The 23105-nt window shown below is 41.4% G+C and overlaps 1 protein-coding gene across 2 annotated transcripts in view; it reads right to left on the reverse strand.

The window, feature by feature from the left end:
* Positions 1–940: 940 nt before the first annotated feature.
* Positions 941–23105, reverse strand: part of TTC8 (tetratricopeptide repeat domain 8) — a 56605-nt gene continuing 34440 nt past the window's right edge. Inside the window, exons 8-14 of one of the 2 annotated variants that reach the window (XM_061156471.1) lie at positions 22373–22460; positions 19609–19719; positions 9215–9354; positions 7687–7861; positions 7254–7376; positions 4500–4583; positions 941–1562 (exon numbers count right to left, since the gene is read on the reverse strand). In XM_061156471.1, coding sequence (XP_061012454.1) covers positions 1446–1562; positions 4500–4583; positions 7254–7376; positions 7687–7861; positions 9215–9354; positions 19609–19719; positions 22373–22460 — 838 coding nt within the window. In that variant the 3' untranslated portion in view covers positions 941–1445. Of the gene's footprint in view, positions 1606–4499; positions 4584–7253; positions 7377–7686; positions 7862–9214; positions 9355–19608; positions 19720–22372; positions 22461–23105 lie in introns of both variants that reach the window. The other variant, XM_061156470.1, reaches the window with a different exon arrangement.

Here is a 23105-nt window from a genome sequence, read left to right on the forward strand (position 1 = left end):
CTTACTGAGCCTGACAACTTGGGCAAGCTATTTGATTGCTCTGCGCTTCATTTTTCTCACAAGAAAAATGGGAATAACAGCGTTTCACAGGACTGCAATGGGGATGAAATGTCACTCCTTACCCAGTGCTTGAGCAGTGCTCGGTACACACAACATCCTCGGTAAATGCTAGCCACTGTTACTAGTTCTTATTTTATATTAACTAAGAAAACAATTCATAATATAAAATTTGAACTTAAATACTGAATTGAGTTAGGAAATTTGACAGTGCTTGAGGAATTTCTCGAGAGCCAAACAAGCGGTAGCCTCTCATGGACAACCAACAGAGGTTCCAGCCTGAAGGGCCGGGGCAGGTGTGACTCGGGGCCTGGCCTCCTCCCCGCGGTGAGATTCATCAGCATATTCTCTGAAGTTACTTCCAGCCTCTAACAATCTTGTGCTCTGCATTCACACCTCTGTGTTCCATCAGCTAAGCAGTACAATTTATATCATCAGAAACAAATACCCGTGAAATGGTTTTCACAAAGTTTAAAAATGAGAAGTACCATGGACAGATCCCACAGGCCAAAGCAGGACCGTGAGCGGCCCCGCCCCTTGAACGCACTTCCTTGTGCGAGGCCGTCAGTGAGAGTTCCACGAACAGTGGAGAGCAGAGTCTTCCTAGGGTGTTACCACTCACGGTACTGGATCCCCCCTAACCTTTTCGGGGCTGACCACGCAGGACTTGTGGCTTATGACTCCACTCCTAGTCCTAATATTCTTAGACTGACAACATGATATCCCATAAATTGCTTCTCAGGAAAAAGCAAAATTGACGATACATTATTTAAAATAAAATTAGGATAATGACTTGATTTCTAAGACTTCATTTCTGGACTTCTGGGAAACGTGTTTCATCTGAGAAGACTGAAAGAAAAACTCATGAAAAGTAACAGAAGGATGGTGTTTTATACACATTTATTTAAAGCATAATATATAAGAAAATGTCAAATGTCTCACAAAGCATTTCATAAAAAACAGCTTTAAATACAACCTTTAATTTCAAAAGTCTGTACCAAGGGTAAGTATATAATTTTTAGCCATAAAAGTGCAACTTTAAAGGCAGATTTCACACCTCTTAAGCTACATGCTAGCTAATGGCCAACTAACGGACATTAACAATGTGTATTTTTAACAATTTGAAGAAATTCATGAAAATGTTTTGTAAACGTTGTAAACAAACACGTACCATATACTATGGAGGAGGTCACGATCTGCTTACAAACGATTAAAATCTTGTCTTTTAAAAATGATGTTATCTTATTAAGTTATTATTGTACAGTTTTAAACATTCTGGTTTAAATCCCCTTATGTCACCTTCACTAATATCAAGCACAGGTTTGTATTACAAATATACTACTTTTTCCCTAAATACATATATACGAATATATTTAGCTGAGGAAAAATCAGAGCGTAGCAAAATGCTGCTTTAACTGCTCAATTAAGCGTTGTGTGTCCATGTGAGCTGGAAATGCTGCCGCAGACTTCTGAGCAGCAACATAACTCCTCTGTAGATCTCCAATCTGTAAGGAATAGCAGACCAGAATAAGACCATAGAATGAGAACCTGAAAAAACAAGAAATGAATTAAAAAAAAAAAAACATAGTATCTGCAAAATGTAAAAACCCAAGGTAAACTGCTTGATTGTGTTACTTTGATATAAAAATTTTTTCACCTAGATTACAATTCAGCCTTGAAAAAGTATGAAAAAAATAACCAATCATGTAAATAATTTCTGCTCCATTACAGTCTAGTTATGAACTCATAAACCTGTTTTCTTTTCCTGTCACTGATAGTCTCATAAAAATAAATTGACATCTGCATGCTAAAACAGCCAAATTTACCACAGACAATGATATGTTTTGGTTAGATTAATCTCTCTTAAGACAGAAAACTTGAGTAAAAACTATTGTATTTAAGATATAATAACATGCTCTGAGAGCTTTTAAAAGGTTGCTAGCATAATGGCAGGAGAAGGCAATGTCACCCCACTCCAGTCCTCTTGCCTGGAAAATCCCCGGGACAGAGGAGCCTGGTAGACTGCAGTCCATGGGCTCCCTAGGAGTCGGACACGACTGAGCGACTTCACTTTCACTTTTCACTTTCACGCATTGGAGAAGGAAATGGCAACCCACTCCAGTGTTCTTGCCTGGAGAATCCCAGGGACAGGGGAGCCTGGTGGGCTGCCGTCTATGGGGTCGCACAGAGTCGGACACAACTGACGTGACTTAGCAGCAGCAGCAGCAGCATAGTAATGTTGGGAAGATATCCGGTTTTTAAAATTCATAAAGGGTATCTCTGATTTTCAATAAACTTTTTGGTAAAATCCAGTCCCAAAGAAAAACACATACTGTATCTGAGTCCATCTGGATGCGTCTTGATTCATGTGTACACTTTTATAAAGAGAGAGCTTTGCAGTGTGTGCACACGCAAACAAAAAAAATACAGATCATTCACTTCTGCTAGTTTTTTGGTAACACACATATGAACTAAAAAGTTATCTTTTCTTTTTTAAATCATAGCATTTCTTTTTAACATAGTAGTTCCTCTTATGGAAGTGTAGACTTTTGCTGACAGAAATATTCCATTTGCATTAAATATCATTAAAATTTAATAACACTCCTGAAAGTAATCACGGCTTCTTTGTGGTTTAACTAACGGGCAGCATGTGCATGCATGCTTAGCTGCTCAGTCGTGTCCTACTCTTTGCGGCCCCATGGACTGTAGCCCGCCAGGCTCCTCTGTCCATGGGATTCTCCAGGCAAGAGTACTGGAGTGGGTAGCCATTCCCTCCTCCAGGGGATCTTCCCGACCCAGGGACTGAACCCGGGTCTCCTGCATCGCAGGCTGATTCTGTACCATCTGAGCTGCCAGGGAAGCCCAAGTGGAAGCACAGTGCATTGGGAAACATGTGGGAGCTGGGTGTGAATCCTGAGTCTGCCACTGCCATGGAGCTCCAGAGAAGTCTTTTAAGTTCCAAAGCCTTGGCTTCCATTAGAATGTAAGCTGCATGACGCGGAAGTTTCTGCCTGATTTATTCACTGCTATCTTCTGTGCCTATAACAGCACCTGGTATGTAGCAGTTGTTCATACAAGTTCAACAAATGGAACATCAGTGGTATGAAAGAATGCGTAGGGAAGGTAAGGGTTACCTACATTGCAGGGTTGTTGAGAGAATTAGAGGTGTGGAGAGTACCTGGAACAGTGACCAGCACTTAACAAGCAGTCAAAAATGACAATTTATGAAAAACAGCATATTTTATCTTCAAAACAGAAAACAGAGTGAATGAGCTCACATTCATGTTATGAAAAATGATTTTTATAACTTTTTGGGTCCATAAAGAAAGAGTCTTCACATCAGCAAACATTTTTAGCCATTTCCTTATCCTCAAAATTCATCTTCCATGTTAAAGGCAGGCTTGCAAATAAAAGTTATTAGATGACGTTTCTTTCTTTCTTCTTATCGTAAAAGGACACACGGTTTCTTTTAGCTCTTAGATGTTAACTGACTTATAACAGTATCAGCAGCTGCTTCTCTCCTATATTGTTCGTTGCTGAAAGAGCTTTCACTAATATCCCTAATTTTATAGCATCATGCTAGACTTGGTGACTATATGACCTACAAACGGTACACAGGATTTCCCTGTAATAAACACTAATTACTAAATCCTCCCCAAACCAGGAGTTAATGAGGAGTTTTTCAATGATTAAATGTCATCTTTTAAAATATAAAATAATTCTTCTGCAATCCATAGTGGTATTAAGCTTAACTAATATTCAATGATAAATAAAGTGTATTAAACATTCCCTTAAAATGAAGACATATGTGTACATAATAATCAAGTGTTTAGAAAATCATTTCTCTTAGGAAGTTACGGTTAGAATGTCCTTATTTATTTGTACAATTTTTTTTTTTTTATTAGTTGGAGGCTAATTACTTCACAACATTTCAGTGGGTTTTGTCATACATTGATATGAATCAGCCATAGATTTACACGTATTCCCCATCCCGATCCCCCCTCCCACCTCCCTCTCCACCCGATTCCCCCGGGTCCTCCCAGTGCACCAGGCCCGAGCACTTGTCTCATGCATCCCACCTGGGCTGGTGATCTGTTTCACCATAGATAGTATACATGCTGTTCTTTTGAAATATCCCACCCTCACATTCTCCCACAGAGTTCAAAAGTCTGTTCTGTATTTCTGTGTCTCTTTTTCTGTTTTGCATATAGGGTTGTCGTTACCATCTTTCTAAATTCCATATATATGTGTTAGTATGCTGTAATGTTCTTTATCTTTCTGGCTTACTTCACTCTGTATAAGGGGCTCCAGTTTCATCCATCTCATTAGGACTGGTTCAAATGATTATTTGTACAATTTTTAAAACCAAAAAGAAAACAAACACACACACAAAAGAAGAAAACAAATAGGTCAGATGATAAATTGATAAAGAGAGAGAATACCTGATCAGAAATTGTTGCAAAGTTAAAATGTGGCTCGTACAAATTGGGTATTAAAGATGATGCAGTTTGTAACAGTGCTTTTGCCTGTTTAGAAAAGAAAAAAAGCAAAGAGAGACCAAAGTCATATGAGCATATATTAGCACTATATTGGTGATTTTTTTTCGGTAGAAGAAAACTTTACCCAGGAAAGGACTTTAAAAAACATGATTCTGTGATAAATATGGATGAATTTCTGTGAAATACAATTTACAGATATACAGTTAACTCCTTATATCTTGTCAAAGTTATATTACAAATAAAATGCTTCAAAAGATGGAGAAAAGAATAGAATTGACAAGTTATGTGAGAACCACTGTTCTTATAATTTACATTTCAATATGATGTACAACTCAAAATATGGTCCTCTCAATGCTAAAAAAAAGTCTTTGTCAATCTAGCTTTTGTTGCTGTTGACTGATTTAGTAGGCTTTCAATTACCTCCTCTAATGCAACAACCAAAGGCCGTTAAAAAACCACTGCAAACTCAGATCGCCACATTCTGTGCTGGATGACAATGAGCAAGCATTTATTATACAGCTGACCTGAAAATGACAGCTGAAGGCAACTGAAAATGACAAGCCTTCCGTTCTCTAAAGCACTCAAAAGACGAAACTCACAGCATGTTTTGTCGCCTACAGGCTCAAAGGCTCCCTCGTTGTAGAGACCACCGAGCGACGTGAGGAGCCTGTACGCTTGCTGTTAGGACCACAAACTCGGCGTTCCTAAGCGGCCAAAACAGCCTTCCGACTTATAGCTAAACTTCTATGCATGACCCTGAGGACAAATCCTTCAATATTTTTTTTAAAGGAAAATAATACTTTATATAAGATGGCAGATATTAATTTTATGATTTGCTAGTTTCTTTTAATTGAAGTATGTGTGTATGTGTTCAGTCGTGTCCGACTCTTTGAGACACCATGGACCACAGCCGACCAGGCTCCTCTGTCCATGGAATTTTCCAGGCAAGGATACTGGAGTGGGTTGCCATGTCCTTCTCCAGAGGCACTGAAGTATAATTTTTAATAATAGTGAAACCTTTCACCGAAACATTTCAAATCAATTGCATACCAAAGAAACTACAATAAGTAGGAGGGAAAGAAAATCACCAACAAGGAAACAGAGAAAATCATAAAAAGCACTTGCTTCAGATGGATACAAAGTCCCACGAGAGAATAAGTTCCCACTTTAGAGCAGTCAGCTTTTGTTTACAGAATACACAGCCATTCTATTTACTTTGGAAAAGGTTTGTGCAAGGACAGCAGCATCCACTGAGGTCTCTCTGCTTGTTTTCTCAGGCTTTGCAACAGGCTTCGGAGACCAGGCTGGAGGTCACCGTCCCGGCATGCTGCACGCCAGGCCTGCGACCTCGGTCAGTTACTCACCCTCTCTAGCCTGTTTCTTCATCTCTGACACAGGGAATGGAGCAGCTGTTTATCTTGAATGCCATTAATATGGTATGAGCATTTTTAGCATTTTAAACTTCCCATTAGGTAAATGATAACAAAATATAACTTATTAAGCATCTATCATGTGACTTTACTATTCCAAGCACTTTACATGTACAAGAGGCTCACCTTCCCCAGAACCCCTTCAGGTCAGCTGCTGTGATGACTATTTTATTTATCATCTGCTCATTCTACCCACACTAAGCACCTCCCTAGTGCCAAGCAGAGGTTCTGATGTTGAAAATACAGCAGTTCGAAGACAGGGAAGGTCCCTGCTTTCACACAGCCAGCATTCTGCACCCCACACGCAGAGACTGGAAACATCTGATAAAATGACAAGTACTGTGAAGGAGAAAGTACTAGGGGATGATACTGAGGGCTCCTTTAGACTGACGGTCAAGCGCGTCTTTCTGAAGAGGTGGTAATTAAGCGAAGACCTGAATGGTAAAAAGAAAAGGGTCCCTGTGGGATCTGAAAGGAGTCTATCCCAAAGGCCCCACAGTAGGAACGGGACCGCCCAGCAGCCAGCAGCCTGGTGGCAGAGCGTGGTCTCAGGGGGTCCCAGAGGCCAGACAGTGTGGGGCCCTGAAGGCTAAGGTTTGAAGTTCCAACTATTCACATATTCCGAGGGCAGAGAGGAGCCTTTGGAGGATGCTAAGCAAAGCAGTGATGAAATAACCTTGTTGTTTAAAGCATACCCTTAAGGCTGAGCTGAGGAAAATACATTACAGGGTGCACTTCCTTGCTGATGGGAGTGGAGACAAAGACCATACCCAGGAGACTCTTGTACTCATCCAGGCGGGAGACGACAGCGGCCTGGAGGAGCGGGCGAGGGGGAGAGAGCTGAGGATGTGTGCGTGGCACTGAGGGGGTTCACTAGAGGCACGGGGTGGCGGGGAAGGGGCACTTGGAAAAAAGAAGTCTCGGGAGGGGTGGGAGGGGGTCCTAGGATGTGTAGGGCGGGTGGTCCTAGGATGCAGGCCTGAGCAGCAGGGTGGCAGACGGGGGGGAGGGCTGTGAATGGTGGAATGATTCACGATGATAGGATAGACTGGGGAGGTGCAGTTTTGCCCTAATAAACTCGAGCGTTCTGTTTTGGACACTGAAAGGTTAAGTGACTTGTCCAAGGTCACACTGCCAATACTGGGACTCAAACCCCAGCAGTCAGACCCCAGAGCTCGCTTTGAAACTGTCACGTGTGAAAACGGCTGCACACAGCAGCTCCTCTGGGAAGCGAGCAGGCTGTCCGTGGCCCGCAGGGATGGCAGACCTGCTCCACGTGGCCCCTCCGCATCTCCAGCACGGCCAGGTTGTTGTAGGCCTCCGCGAAGCTGTTGTCGCTCACCAGAGCCAGCCGGAAGCACTGGTGGGCCAGGTTCATGTCCCCTACCCCCTGTAAGAGAAGAGCACAAACTGCACACACAAATCTCGCCACTTCCTCCTGCTGCCTCCGACCTCCTCGCCCCACACACACCTCTCCTGCCACCGCAGAGAAAACGACACGCCCCGACAAGGAGCCGGGTGTGACCTGTATGTAAGGGGATTAACCTGGGGATGTAAAACAAGTTTGGGTGACTCCCAGCAATCTCTACATTGCTACAAGGACTAGAACCAAACCTGGATTTCCAGTACGTGAAAACTTCTTCAAGACTAACATGTGGCTACTTTCCTAGAACAGAAACGGTATCAGGGAAACAACGTACCACGGCAATATGTCCCAAGTTGTACCAGACGGCAGCGACCTCCTCTTCATCTTCAGCCAGAGAAAGGGCACGTTCAAACGAGGTCAGAGTCATATCGTACTGCTGGGCGTAGAAGCAACACAGCCCCAGGTTGTTAAAAAGCGGGCAGTTGTAAACACCCATCTGGAGGACTCGCCTTTTTGAAAAGAACACACACACTCTGGTGTCAGATCAACTTTACAGACATTGACACATTGTTTACAAAGTTAGAAATGAATTCATTTTATCCATTTTTAATAACCTCCAAAGAACAGAAAGTATCATAGTAAGTGAAAAAGAGAATTCAAAAGCATGTCTTTTGTAATGGTACCAGTCATGAGAAATGTATCCAGAGGCAAAGTCAGAAATAACTTGTGTAACTATTTCCCCGCCCCCCCCCAACCCTGAAAAGCTTTGCTAGAGTATCAAAATAATAAATAAATAGTCACATAAAGTAAAACCCCTATACACTTTGGCCTCATGCAACTTTGGGGCTCGGAAGGGAAATTTCTAAGACCTTCTGACCAAGTTCGAGGCCTTTGTTTAGCCTCCCGAGTTTTCGGCTGAGTTGGATTCTGGTTTTGGTTACTTATTTTGTGTGGTTCAGCCACATCCAGTGACCGCCAGTGAGCTTCTCCTCGGGAAGACAAGACTGTCGGGGGATCCCGATGTTCCCCATTTAGCTTTCACACTGTAGCTCAAGAACCCTATTTTGCTTCTATGCATCATTAATCCCAAAGGATGAGACAGTTCAGACAAGCATGTGAAAATCACCCCAGCTGCCCTGAGGAACCCATGATCCACTCTGGGGGTAGGGGAGTAGAGACAGTTGTGTGTGCACAGGCTGGCATTCACATTATTATCTTTCGCGCTCCAACATATACTTAGAAAGGACTCCTGTCAGCTGCCAGTTATCTCCCTGTATATCACCCAAGGGCTAAAGAGGAAATCATAATTTAAAAATTAATCTCAGAAACCATCTATAGGATAAAGAAGGTATGTGCTCAAAGAACCAGTGAAAATAACTTATTTAGATTTTGCAAACATATTTGAACAAGAGTTAACAATACTTCACAAAGCTGGGATTCTGTTTTAAGGTCCTCATCAGAACTTTAGAGCCTAGGGTCCACTGCTCTTTACAAATCACATTATTATTTTACCTTTCAGGTCTTGACACTATGTACAGTGGTATTAATGGAGGCAGTGATGTGGAAGCTTCTCGTAACTGTTAAGCTGTTACTGATGACAAAACGGCCGATTCATATACACTGACATGGTGTTAAAAATAGGCATGTATCCAGGTGTGTTTCTGCAAGATGCTAAATACTTCTGCATTTCCAAGTTATTTAAAAATAGCTTGAGTAGTCATAAAACATCTGGGTGCTTGAATTTTAAAGTCTCATATAGACATGGCCCACACATTAATTCCCCGCATCTTCACTCTGTCTTTATCACTTTTCGAATCACATTTCACAGGAAAGCAGTTCTACAAACTGAAGGTAAAGTGCACCTGAAAAACCGGAGAGCTACTTCTGGCTGCTCAGCGTAGAAGTGGTCAATCCCAATGAACACAATGGCTCCCACGTGGGTATTGTCTTGTTTCAAAACCTCTTTGTAGTATTCAGCGGCTGACGACGTATTGTTCATTTTCTATTCTCCGTCAAAAGGGAAGAGCAATACTGTATTAATATTCAACAAGAAATTGTTATGATGATGACTGGTTTACATTGTTTTATTCAACTCAGTATTTTTTCCAATTCAATTATTTATTAAGAGCCTACCTCAGCCAGACTCTGTTCTAGGCCCTAGGGACACAATGTGAACAAAAAGATAAAATTACAGTCACCACCCCTCCATCTGTAGTTTCGTACTCATGAGTTCGGTGAGCCACAGATCAAAAATATTTAGAAAAAAATTCCAGAAAGTTCCAAAAAAGCAAAACTTGAGTTTGCTGCACTGGAAATTATTTATATACCATTTACTTTGTATCTCCAGCTATTTACATAGCATTTGTATTGCATTAGGCCTTATAAGCCATCTAGAGGTGATTTAAAGTATAAACATGGGGACTTCCCAAAGGTCCAGGGGATACCAATCCTCCTTGCAACTCAGGGAGTGCAGGTTCAATTCCTGATTGGGGAAATAAGACCCACAGGCTGTGGAGCAACAATGCCCATGTGCTGCAACAAGAGAACCCACGCACCACAATGAAAGATCTCACATGAAGCAACTAACACCCAACACAGACAGATAAAAATTTTTAAATAAATAAAGTATAAGATAGATGTGGGCAGGTTATATGCAAATGCTCTGCCACATTATATAAGGGACTTCAGCACCCACAGATCTTGACAACCCAAGGGTATCCTGGGACCAATCCACCTTGGACACAGAAAGACAGCTACACTATCCTTGAGGAGGTTACATCTGGTAGGAAGACAAGCACCTGAACACTTCCTATCTTAGAGGAAGGCCTTTCAGCTCTTCATCATTAAGTCTGATGTTAGCTGTGGATCTGTCATACATGGACTTTATTATGTTCAGGTAGGTTCCCTCTATGACCTCTTTCTGGAGAATTCTTATCATAAGTGGATGTTGGATTTTCTCAAAAGCCTTTTCCGGCATCTATTGAGATATGGTTTTTATTCTTCAATTTGTAAATGCAGATATCACATTGATTGATTTGCAAATACTGAAAAATCCTTGCATCCCTGAGTTAAATCCCGCTTGATGATGGTATATGATCCTCTTAATGTATTGCTGGATTCAGTTAGTTACTATTTTGTTGAGGATTTTTGCATTTTCTGTAAGATCAGGAATAAGACAAGGAGGCCCACTCTCACCACTTTTATTCAACTTAGTATTGGAAGTCCTAGCCACAGCAACCAGACAAGGAAAAGAAGTGAAAGGAATCCAAATTGGAAAGGAAGAAGTAAACGATCACTGTTTATAGATGACATGATATACATAGAAATTCCTAAAGAGACCATGAGAAAATTACTGGAGCTCACCATGAAGTTGGTAACACTTCAGGATACAAAAGTATATATAGAAATCTGTTGCATTTCTATGTACTAACAACAAACTATCAGAAAGAGAAATGAAGGAAACATCCCATTTAGCATTGCATAAAAAACAACAAAATACTAGGAATAAACTTACCTAAGGAGGTAAAAGACCTATACTTGGAAAACTTTACGACACTAATGAAAGAAATTGAAGACAACACAAACAGATGGAAAGATACAGCGTGTTCTTAGACTCGAAGAATCAATACAGTTAAAATGACTACACCACCCAAGGCAATCTACAGATTCAATTCCATCTCTATCAAAATAGCAATGGCATTTTTCACAGGACTGGAACAAATAATTTTAAAATTCGTATGGAGACAAGAAAGATCCTGCATCGTCAAAACAATCTGAAGAAAGAATAAGGAGCTGGAGGAATCATGCTTACTGACTTGATACTGCACTACAAAGCTACAATAATCAAAACAGTGTGGTGCTGGCACAAAAAGAGACATATAACAATAGATCAATGGAACAGAGAGCCCAGAAATAAAAACCACATACTTGGTCCACATATTGACCACATATTATGGTCAATTAAGCTACCACAAAGGAGGCAAGAATATACAATGGAGAAAAGACAGGGTCTTTAATAACTGGTGCACTACATGTAAAAGAATGAAGTTGGAAAATTTTCTCACACACACACATATATTCAAAAATAAAGTCAAGGACTTAACCACTGGTGGTCCAGTGGTTAAGAATCTACTAACTTATACAGAGGACAGGGGTTTGATCCCTGGTCTGGGAAGATTTCATATGCTTCAGGGCAACTAAGCCCGTGTGCCACGGCTACTGAGCCCACATGCTGGAGCCTGTGCCCCACAACAAGAGAAGCCTGTGCACGGTGATGACAGGCAGCCCCTGCTGGCTGCAGCTCAAAACGGACTAAAGACCAAGATGGAAGAGCAGAAACCATAAAACTCCCACAAGAAAGCACAGGCAGGACACTCTCTGACACACAGCACAGCGCTACTTTTTTCTGGATCTGTCTCCTAGAGCAAAGGAAAAAAAACAAAAACAACCAAATGGGACCTAAATAGCCTTAAAAACTTTTGCCCAGCAAAGAAATCCATTGACAGAATGAAAACCACTTAATGAATGGGTGAAAATGTATGCAAATTATATGACTGATAAGTGGCTCATATCCAAAATATATAAACAGTTCATACAATGCAATATCAAAAACTAAGTAGCCCAATTAAAAAATGGAGAGAAGGCCCGAATAGGTGTCTTTCCAAAGAGGACACTCAGACAGTGCCAGCACTCCAGAGTGCGAGGCTTCATTCAGCGCTACAGGTGCCAAACGTGGCGTATTCATCTACTCGGGCTGCCGTGACAAAATACCATAGACTGAGTGGCTTGACCAACAGAAACTTATGTTCTCACAGTTCCAGAGGCCAGACGTGCAAAGTCACAGAGCTGATATCACAGAGTTTCAGTGAGGGCCTTCCTCCTGACTAGAGAGGGTCACCTTCTCACTGCGTCCTTGCATGAGAGAGAGAGAGAGGACAGCCAGCGTCAAAGCGCTCAAGTGCTTTCCGGTGTCTTTTTAAAAGTATTTTTACAGTGTTGTGTTGGTTTCTGCCATACAACCACACAAATCAGCCATAATTATAAAAAATCTATCCCCTCCCTCCCGAACCTTCCGCCGCTCCCCTCACTCCAGCCCTCTGGGTCGGCACAGAGCCTCAGGCTGGGCTTCCCGAGTCATACACAAACTCTCACCAGCTACCCATCTCACACGTGGCAGTGTGTAAATCCCACTCTCTCCCTCCCCACTGTGCCCACAAGTCCATCCCCTACATCTGTGGTGTGTGTGTGTGTATATATATACACACAATTGAGTATTACTCGGCATAAAAAAAGAACAAGTTTGAGTCACTTCTAGTGAGGCGGATAAACCTAGAGCCTGTTATACAGAGTGAAGTAAGTCAGAAAGAGAAAAACAAATCTCATATATTAATGCATACATATGGAATCCAGAAAAATGGTACTCATGATCCTGCCTGCAGGGAAGGAATGGTGTCTTGCCTTATAGAGGCACCTGTCTTCCCTGGTGGCTCAGAGATTAAAGCGTCTGCCCCCAATGCATGAGACCTGGGTTCAATCCCTGGGTCGGGAAGATTCCCCTGGAGAAGGAAATGGCAACCCACTCCAGTATTCTTGCCTGGAGAATCCCATGGACAGAGGAGCCTGGTAGGCTACAGTCTGTGGGGTCGGACAGGACTGAGCAACTTCACTTTCACTTCCACTTTCAATCCCATCACGAGAGCCCACCCGCATGAGCTCATCTAACCCTAATTATCTCCCCAAGGCCGTTTCTAGACACCCTCACACAGAGGGTTGGGGCTTCAAGGTAAGAATGGGCCGGGGTGGGGAGGCAGAAAATTCAGTCTGCCACAGGTGCTAATACCCAATTCAAAGACTCCAGCCTGAGCGGTCACTTGTTTCAAGGCTTTTGGCTCTATAAAATTGCCCTAGAAGTTTGCATCTGTTAACCTCATACTCCTAGCTTGTCCCCCACAACACTCCCCCTTCCCTTTTGTAACCACTAAGTTTGTCTATGTCTGTAAGTCTGTTTCCACTTTGCATACCTGAAATTAAGACAGTATTGTAAACAATTATACTTCAATTTTTTAACATGCCTTAGAATGTTTGCATACTTGATTGATGGTCATGGACTTAATTTATGTAATCTCTAGGAATTTTAGGCTGAAACTAACATGTTTTGGGGGGCTTCCCCACCGGTTCAGTGGTGAAGAATATCTGCCTGCCAATGCAGGGGATGAGGGTTTGATCCCTGGGTCAGGAAGATCTCCTAGAGAAGGACATGGCAACCCACTCCAGTACTCTTGCCTAGAGAATCCCACGGACAGAGGAGCCTGGTGGGCTACATTAGATGGGGTCGCAAAAGTGCTAGGCACGATTTAGCAATGAAATACACACACAATGTGTCTTTGACAACCTTATATGAAGTATTTCGAAATTGTTATTATAAAATATGTACTGATATTAAATAAACTTAAATGTACATTTAAAAATCTCATAAGTAGCTATAAACAGCCTCCAAATGGGTTGTACCAGTGTACGCTCCCGGCAATAATGTTCACGTGACCATTGTTCCTCTACACCCTTGACAATCTTAAACGCCATGAAACTTACTCATCTTTGTTAACCTGATTAAGTAAAAAGTGACACTGTTGTTTTAATTTTCATTTCCTTAATTATCACTGAGGTTAGACACTCAACACACTACACATTTCTTTTCCCACGGACTGCAGATCCGTGCCTTTTGTCAGTGTTGCTATCCCATCTCTTGTCCTCTTATCCTTGGTTTGTGCGTGTGAGGGGCTTGGGTGGGAACCCGCCCTCTGGGCTGAGGAGAGCTGGAGACACAGCTGTGGCTGCAGGGTCACTGGGCGCTGCCTGCTCTCTCCTCTCCAACACAAAGAACGCGCGCTGATGCGGACTTCCGCTCACAACCCAGGAGGGCCACGTGTTTGTGAACATTCCCTTCAGAGGGAAAGCACAGGTGGTTTGCTTGAGTCCTTCCAGATGTGTGTTAAGCAGCAACAGGACGAAAGGGCGGGTGTCGCCGGACTGCCGCTCGAGTCTGGCTGCTGTCTCAGCTCTGCACTGGCGACTTGCGTGGACAGCGGCCACAGGCCACCGTGTAGGCTGCAAGGACAAGGGCCATTCCTTGCTTTTACCCCCACCAGTGCTCTGAGGAAATACCTGTCGCAGTTTCCATGTTTATGTTCTTGACCAAAATGAGGAGTTATAAGCGTGGATGTGCACATTTATGTGTCAGTGTGTAATTCTCCCATCAATCTGTAACCCGTCTGAAACCCAGCAATTGCTGAGCAACATATAAAGTGAAGACAGTAAAAGCAGCCTTTTTCCCCTGTCCCAGGTATGGCAAATATGTTCCCTGTTTGGTATTTTTACCTGTTTTGTTAGGGTTTGCTTTTATTTGTATTTTCGTTTTTCAGTATAGAAAATTTAACCTTTATGTTCTCATACTGATCAGTTTTTTCTATTATGACTTTCTGAATTAGTATCATGTTTAGAAAGGTCTTCCCCAGCCCAAGTTTATATAAATAATTCATCTGTATTTTCTTCTGGGACATTCACGGTTTTAAATCTTTGAGCCACCTGGTAGCAATGGGTTTATATAAATAATTCATCTGTATTTTCTTCTGGAACATTCACGGTTTTAAATCTTTGAGTCACCTGGTAGCAATAGGTTCCTTTTCTATTTTTTTAGTATTTATTTATTAGGCTGCCATAGATCTTCATTGTAGCATGCAGAACCTTTAGTTGCAGCATCTGAACTCTTTAGTTGAGGCATGTGGGATCTAGTTCCCTGACCAGGGATCAAACACAGGCCCCTTGCATTGGGAGCGTGGAGTCTTAGCCACTGGACCAGCAATGTGTTCTTTCAGTATAAGGAATCATTACTCAGCCAGCTCTATTTTGAAGCTATTAAACAATCCAGTAAACCAGCTGGTTTAATAGACAGTCTTTATCACATAAATTTTCATATGTATGAATACACACAGATTCTAATTCTGTCCTTTCTTTGATCTATTCCAGCATCAGAATTGTTTATAGTAGCTCAAGAATAAATTTTATTAATGTAGATTTAAAATAATATCTTCAAACATACAAATGTCACTTCAAGTATATAAACAACCCTGATATCATTTAAGTGATTTTTATAGTAGTTATTAGTGGTTATTTTTTTAACTAATCCACAGAATTAATTTAACACGGATTAGAGTTTTAGTTATTTAAAACAAAACTGTAAATAACTTAGGGAAGTGAATTTTGCTATGATTCTCAAACTCTGTTATACATCAGAATCACCTAGTGAGCTTGCTCAGCAGACAAAAGCCTGTATCCCACTTTCCAGGACATGTGAGTCAGGAGGAGGAAGACGGGCCTCACTCTCAAACACTCCCAAAGTCATTTCTATACACAGTAATGTTCAATATTGAACACAATATTGTTCATGAGAGCAATATTTCCTAGGGTAATTATTCAGTTTCAAACACCTTTTAACATTTGCAGCGTGCTGTGCTTAGCCACTCAGTCGTGTCCAACTCTTTGCAACTCCTTGAACTGTAACCCGCCAGGCTCCTCTGTCCATTAAATTCTCCAGGCCAGAATACTGGAGTGGGTAGCTTTCCCTTCTCCAGGGGATCTTCCCAGCCCAGGATCGAATCCAGGTCTCCCGCATTGCAGGCAGATTCTTTACCATCTGAGCCACCACGGAAGCAAGAAAGGCCTTTATTTGAACCTTTTACCACAGAATAGTTCAAATAAAGGCCTGCCTTTCAAATGAATAAACAAAAGGCTCCAAGAAAAAGTAAAACCACAACCAAATAAATTTAGCAAGGATAAATCATTTTAAACAACCTTCTGTATAGAACAAGCAACAAATAATAGGCAGCACAACATGTTCATTTAAAAGAAACAAGATCAAAATGAAAGTGATAAAAAAAAAAAAAGAACATAAAGGAAAAGAATCCCTCCAGAGAAAAGTATGATATACATACAAAAATCCCTAAAGGCATATGCTGTGTAAGCTCCAAGGCTAAGAACCAAACTCTACTAATTAACCCTCAATCCACTGTCACATAAAGAGAAAAGGAACAAAATGGAAATCTTTGTAAGGGAAACTTTGCCATAAGTGAAATTAACCATGTAAATTCAAGCGGAAATGCTGCATCCAGCTGTTCCAAGTCTGTGCTCAGCCCTCGAACACCCTATTTGTACATGATGTCGTCCTCAAAACTAGGGTGCTCTCTCTTCATTTCTTTCTTTGAGTAAAAATTCAGATTCTACTTTTTCTCACAAAGCCTTCCCCTGTCACCCTGACAAAAGAATGTGCTCCTCCAAGTCCTGGCCAGACCCAGAGCAGGGGAAGGAAGGAGGAGGCTGATTAAAGAATCCACTCCAGACCCGCTCCCTGTCCCAGCCATAGCAACGATCACTGTGATGGGAGCATAGAAAGAATCCTTCCCACCAGTTCCTTCTAACAGCAGCTCCCACCTGAGAAGGGCAAAAGGAACAAGCGGCACAAACAATTCCAAGCGCATCGAGACGGTCACCACTGTGAACTCCACAGCTTTCAAACTGATCCTATTTTATTTCCTTCCTAAGCTTCTTGGTCAAAATTTCTTTCATGTTCAATTTAAGGTCACACAACTAAAGATACAGAGATACTGATAATGCTTTTTTATAGAACGGTCAAAGGTTTCTATTTATATGCTTATCAAAATTACATTTCACAAGGAGAAGCTATTTCTAAACAATTTAAGGATAATATTTGTTGTTTTCATGTTACAAGTAATACATGTTGATTACAGAAAATCTGGAAGATAAAACACAAACCATTCACACACTACTACCCAGGTATGGCAAATACTAATACTTTCCATTCTTTTTTCTAACAAAATAATTTTAAAAGATCATACCCAGCATTTCAAGGAATTTAAAAGAGAACAAAGATGCTTCTGTTCAATACTGTAGTGGAAGGTCCTAAACAGTAAGGTTTTTTTTTAAGTAAAATAATTGAAATTAAGAGATAAAACTGTCCACATTCACAGATGATGGTTGTTTTACTTAGAAAATCTTAGACAATCTATGATAAGTTATTAAAAAGACTATTTAGCCAAGTTTTAGTATCAAATCAACTTAAATTAATACATTCCCATTCACCAGAAATGACCATAGAAAACACAAGAGAAAAAAAAAGCAGTTCATTCACAATTTTACCTACAAATACATCTATGCAGAAAAGAGTTAACACAGTAGGCCGGGACTGCTACTCTTAGAAAGGCCTGCTTGAGAGCTGGCCCTTGGTGAGTAACTTAGAACTTGGCTAGGGCCCTCTGTGTGTGTGTGCGTGTGTGCTAAGTCGCTTCAATCGCGTCCGACTCTTTGTGACCCTACGGACTACAGCCAACCAGGCTCCTCAGTCCATGGGGTCCTCCAGGCAAGAACGCTGGACTGGGTCGTCAAGCCCTCCTCCACGGGATCTTCCCGACCCAGGGATCGAACCCACGTCTCTTACATCTCCGGCACTGGCACACGGATTCTTTACCGCTGGAGCCACTGGGAAGCCCAGCTAGTGTCCTATGCTGATATAAAACTTTCCCCAAAGGACAGCGTGGCTCACTACACCTGAACTGTACGAAGTGCAGGGCATGTGGTGCATGAACGCCTGCTTCCCTTCTGGGAGCCTGGGGTCCTGGTACCCGACAGGCAGATGGTGCCTCTATGGACAGCCCTGGTAACAGACTGTTGTTCCGTCGCTAAGTCACGTCCAACTCTTTGAAACCCCAAGAACTGCAGCACACCAGGCTTCCCTGTTCTTCACTGTCTCCCGGAGTTTGCTCAAACCCATGTCCACTGAGGTGGCGATGCCATCCAACCTTCTCATCCTCTGTCGTCCCCTTCTCCTCCTGCCTTCAATCTTCCCCAGCGTTGGGGTCTTTTCCAATGAGTCAGGTCCTCGCATCAGGTGGAGCTTCAGCATCAGCCCTTCCAGTGAATATCCAGGGCTGATCTCCTTTAAGATTGACTGGTTTGATCTCCTTGTGGCCAAGGCACTCTCAAGTCTTCTCCAGTACCGCAGCTGGAAAGCATCAGTTCTTCAGGGCTCAGCCTTCTTTACGCGATGGACACCAGGTCTCTAGTGAACTTCCCTGGCAGACAGTGCTTCATACATGTTGCCACGACTTTCAGGAAGAATCCAATGTGTCCTCTGTGACTCCACCAGGGGTCGGGAGTCGGCGGAGGGGAACTCTTGAAAGTCAGTGTCTGGTTTCCTCTGAACTTTGCCCCACATGCCTTTTCCCTTTACTGATTTTGCCTTGTACCCTTTTGCTACAAAAAATCGTGGCTATGAGCACAACTGTGTGCTGAGTCCTGAGACCTAATAAATCACTGAGCCTCACAGTGGTTTTGGGGACTCTCAACAAAACATTTATGAAGATAATTACAAAATATTCATTGAAGGACAAAAAAGAAAAAGACCTAAGTAAATGGACAGTTATATCATGAACCCCAGTGGGAAGAAAGGCACCCCCCTCATTCTTATATTCAATGCAATTTCAATCCACATGCCAACAGGATTTCTTACTATGGAAGAGCAAAGGGCCAAGAATAACCAATTGTGAAGAACAGGTGGTAGAATTTTCCCAACCTGATATCAAGAATTATTATGAAGCTATCTTAATTAGGCAGCAGGGAGAAGAACTCAATGGGGCTTTTCATGAAATTTGCCAAAAATGGCTCTAAAATTTATTAGAATAAGCAAAAGTCCAGAATAGCCAAGACATTCCTAATGAAGATGAACAAAGCGCCCTACCAAAGAGTATGAATAATAAAGCTACAGGAGTTAACATGATATAATATCGGTACAAGGATAGACAAGCAGACCAATAGAACAGAAGAGAAAACCCCAGAATATATCTACCATATACATAGAAAAAAACCCGATGCTTGACATTACAGTCCGGAGAGAAGGTTCAGTTAATGCTGGGACAACCATAAGGAACAATACATAGGGAAGAGCTAATTTAAATTCCTCTCTCACACCATTCTCTATACCCTTCTGTATGTCTGAAATACTTCATCTTAAAAACTTAAGTTTGTTTAATGCATACACTAAAATCTCTTACTCTGTTGGTAAATCACTGGCCAACAATCATAATTATACAACCTGTTACACTTTATAAGACCCCAAGGGACTATGAACTTACTTAAGTAGCATATAACCTCAATTTTATATCAACTTTTTGAAAGACAGAAACCTTACCTCATAGATCCTGGCAATTCCATAAAGTAAGGTTACCTCTCCTGGAAACTTGTTTAAGCCTTGTTTGAAAAGATTTATAGCAGTCACGGGTTGATCCAATGAGATGTAAACCTAAAACCAAGATACACTTCAACAGAAGTACTGCTTCTTAAAATAACAGTATTCATTATGACAAATTTAAAATTATAGATTAGTAACAAATTATCTCCTAGATACTACAGTAAACATTTTTCAGAAATGCGTAGGATCAATTTCCAACAATGATGTTATAGTTTAATCTCCTCATGCTGTATGTGACACATTCACTCATTTATTCCTCCAGCAAACACTTGTTGTGGGCTTACTACTGTCACACAGACTAGACAGTAACCAGAAAAGGATGCAGATGTACGGCAAAAACTATCACATACTGTAAAGCAATTATCCTCCAATTAAGATAAATTAATTTTAAAAAAAGAGAGGATCAAGGGAAAATCTTTTTGAGGATGGAACAGACGTAAGTGTGTCTATAGGCGGGCATGAAGGACTAATTGTGAGGCTGACTGTGAAGACGCTGGAGAAAGAGGGCATGCCCCGTGGGAAAGTCTAAGAAGGAGCAGCCGGGGAAGCCTCTGCAGAGGGTGGTTTGGGAGAAGAACCCTGAGAAGTAGACGGGAAACACATGTGTAGGGCAGAGGGTCAGGGAGTTGGGAGGGTTAGCACTCGATACTCCCATTTAACAGTTTCCACCACTGAATTAGAAATTAGAAAATTCAGCGTGGATAAACCATAACTTACTAGGAGTTTCTAAAATGAGAATTATAGCTTTACCTATAGAAACATAAGATTATGACATTTTTTTTTCTTCATGTTCTTGGATCCTCCGTTTCCTTCTAAATGTTTAGACTGTGCTTTGAAGAAGCCCAAATGGAGACACACAAAACTGCCTAGAGTGTTTATTGATAAAGAATGAGACTAGAGGAAAGGGCATGGATAAAAACTTTTCAATTTTTACCTTACATGATTCTGAATTGCTTTTTAAAATATAATAAATAATTCCATATATGAATATAAAATATTTAATAATTCTTAAATTAACAAGCTTAAATCATAAGAAATAACGTTCCTAAAATCTGCTTGGTCTCTATTACTTAGCAATAATTCCTTCACATATTAAAAAAAACAAATAAATTGTAACCCTATATAGTCACATAGGCAACAAAAGAGTTAAGCAAATCAACTGATGAAAAAATAATCAAACAATGTATTTAACAATAGTTAAAAAGTACATTTTTAACTACATGGCAAGTAATTATCAATTAAGAAGATAATAGTCATATACTGTAACCTGAATTATAATTTCAAGCTGTCAGAAAACTTTACTGTGATGTATAGAAACCTTTTTAGAATTTAACATATAATGTATAAAGACACTTAAGAGTTTCAGACATTTTTTTAAAAAACCACTATAAACATACTGAGTTAGCACAGTAAGTTTATATGGCAGAACTTCCATTTGATTCTGTTAGTATGCTAATATTAATACCTATTTAGAAGATAGTAGCACTTCCTTTTGGAGAAGGCACTGGCAACCCACTCCAGTGTTCTTGCCTGGAGAATCCCAGGGACGGGGGAGCCTGGTGGGCTGCCGTCTATGGGGTCGCAGAGAGTCAGACACGACTGATGCGACTTAGCAGCAGCAGCAGCAACAGACGCATTTCCTTCTGTCTCATCTTCTTTTCAACCTCCTTGACAACCCTTTTTAAATTTAAGAAATTCTTAAAGATATATTAGTACAAGATGACGTCCTAAGCACCACTTCATCAAACGCTTCTTTGAAAGTAGCCTTGGTGAGGGCAGAGAAGTCACGGATTCCAGCAGTGGACATTGCAGGTGGCCCTCCACCTCCGCTGTGGCGGTGGGGGGCGCTCAGGCGCTCTAGAGTCAGAAAGTCCTGGGTGTCAACTGCTGGGGTTTAGTCGCTCAGTTGTGTCAGACTCTTCTCTGACTCCAGGGACTGTAGCCCGCTGGGCTCCTCTGTCCATGGGACTTTCCTGGCAAGAATGCTGGAGTGGGTTGCCATTTCCATCTGGAGGGGATCTTCCTGACTCAGGGATTGAACCCCCGTCTCCTGAGTCTCCGGCAATGACAGGCAGACTCTTTGCTGCGGAGCCACCAGTGAAGCCCCCTGGGTTTGAATGCTGGCTCTCAAAAGGCAAGTGAGACTGCAAATCTTCACGTATCCTCCTAAGTATCCTTTTCCTTAACAGTACAAAGGAAATCCACTCTGCGGTGTTGCTAAGAAAGTTTAATTAAATTCCATGTGAAACAGACTTGATAAAATACCTTACACCGAGTAGGTGCTCAATAAAGGGGAAATATTGTTTTTATTATAATGGCAGAGCCAAAAAGTGAAAACATAAAACCTACATAAAAACAATCCTGTTCTCTATAGTCTGCTGACATGGGAAATAAATGTGTTGTAGAAAAACACCTCTCTGGGGCTTTGTGACCCCTGGGGATAATAAGCCTGTAGCATTCTTCTGATCTAATGGGCAATACTTCAAAGGGGCTGTCTTACTTTTCATGGCAACTGATTTTTCCTGAGATGGTTAACCTCCGTATGCGCTCACCTTTCCGCTTACCATTAAAAGAAAAAAGGTAAGTCTGAACACATTAACTTGTCAACTGTTCTTAAAGAAACTGGCAACTCTCCCCATACGCTGCTCAGAATTTAAACATTTATCCAGAGAAGACAAATTCCACTCAATTTCAGAGTACTTACTTTTGCCAAGTAGAGAAATGTATCTACCATTTCCTGCTCCTTCAGGGCTGATTTAAACTGTTTCTCTGCTTCACGATACAATCTTAACCTAAGAACAACCATTTTAAAAAATTAGACATTTGATTTAAAACAAATAGGACCAGCATCCATTCATACCCTGAGGATACGAATTAGAGACAAATTACATCTGTTAAGAGTAAGCATGTACCAAGAAGGCAATGTTACATGCACACACGCGTGTTTATACAGGTTAGAAAAAGAGATGCTGGCTTTCCCATATTCACTGTCTGGACGCTTAAACGGGCTGGAGAGTCTGTCTGAAGCCTAATCACAGCAGCATGCCAGTGAGTCAACACCCAAATTGCCTGTGTCAGCTGACATGTCACGTGACCTCAGGAACTGCTCAGAGTCTCCATTTTATTGGAAGAACTGAAGACGACATTTCTCTGAAAACATCTTCTACTTTGAGATAAAAGCCCATTTTTAAAAACTGAGGTACTGGGTTGGCCAAAAGGTTCATTCAGTCTTTTTCGTAAGATGGCTCTAGTAGTGCTTAATTGTCTTTAACTTCATTCAAAACAATTTTGTTAGGCTGTATTGTTGACAGCTGTCATGTCAGTGTGAGTTTTAAAAAAAAAACCATCAAAACTGGTGAATTTTTGTGTAGTCATTTTAATACTGAAGATAGAAGAAAAAAACCAACATTTTCAGATTATTATGCTTTATTATTTCA

This window comes from Dama dama, chromosome 12 (genome assembly GCF_033118175.1).
Source record: "Dama dama isolate Ldn47 chromosome 12, ASM3311817v1, whole genome shotgun sequence".
NCBI lineage: Eukaryota > Metazoa > Chordata > Mammalia > Artiodactyla > Cervidae > Dama > Dama dama.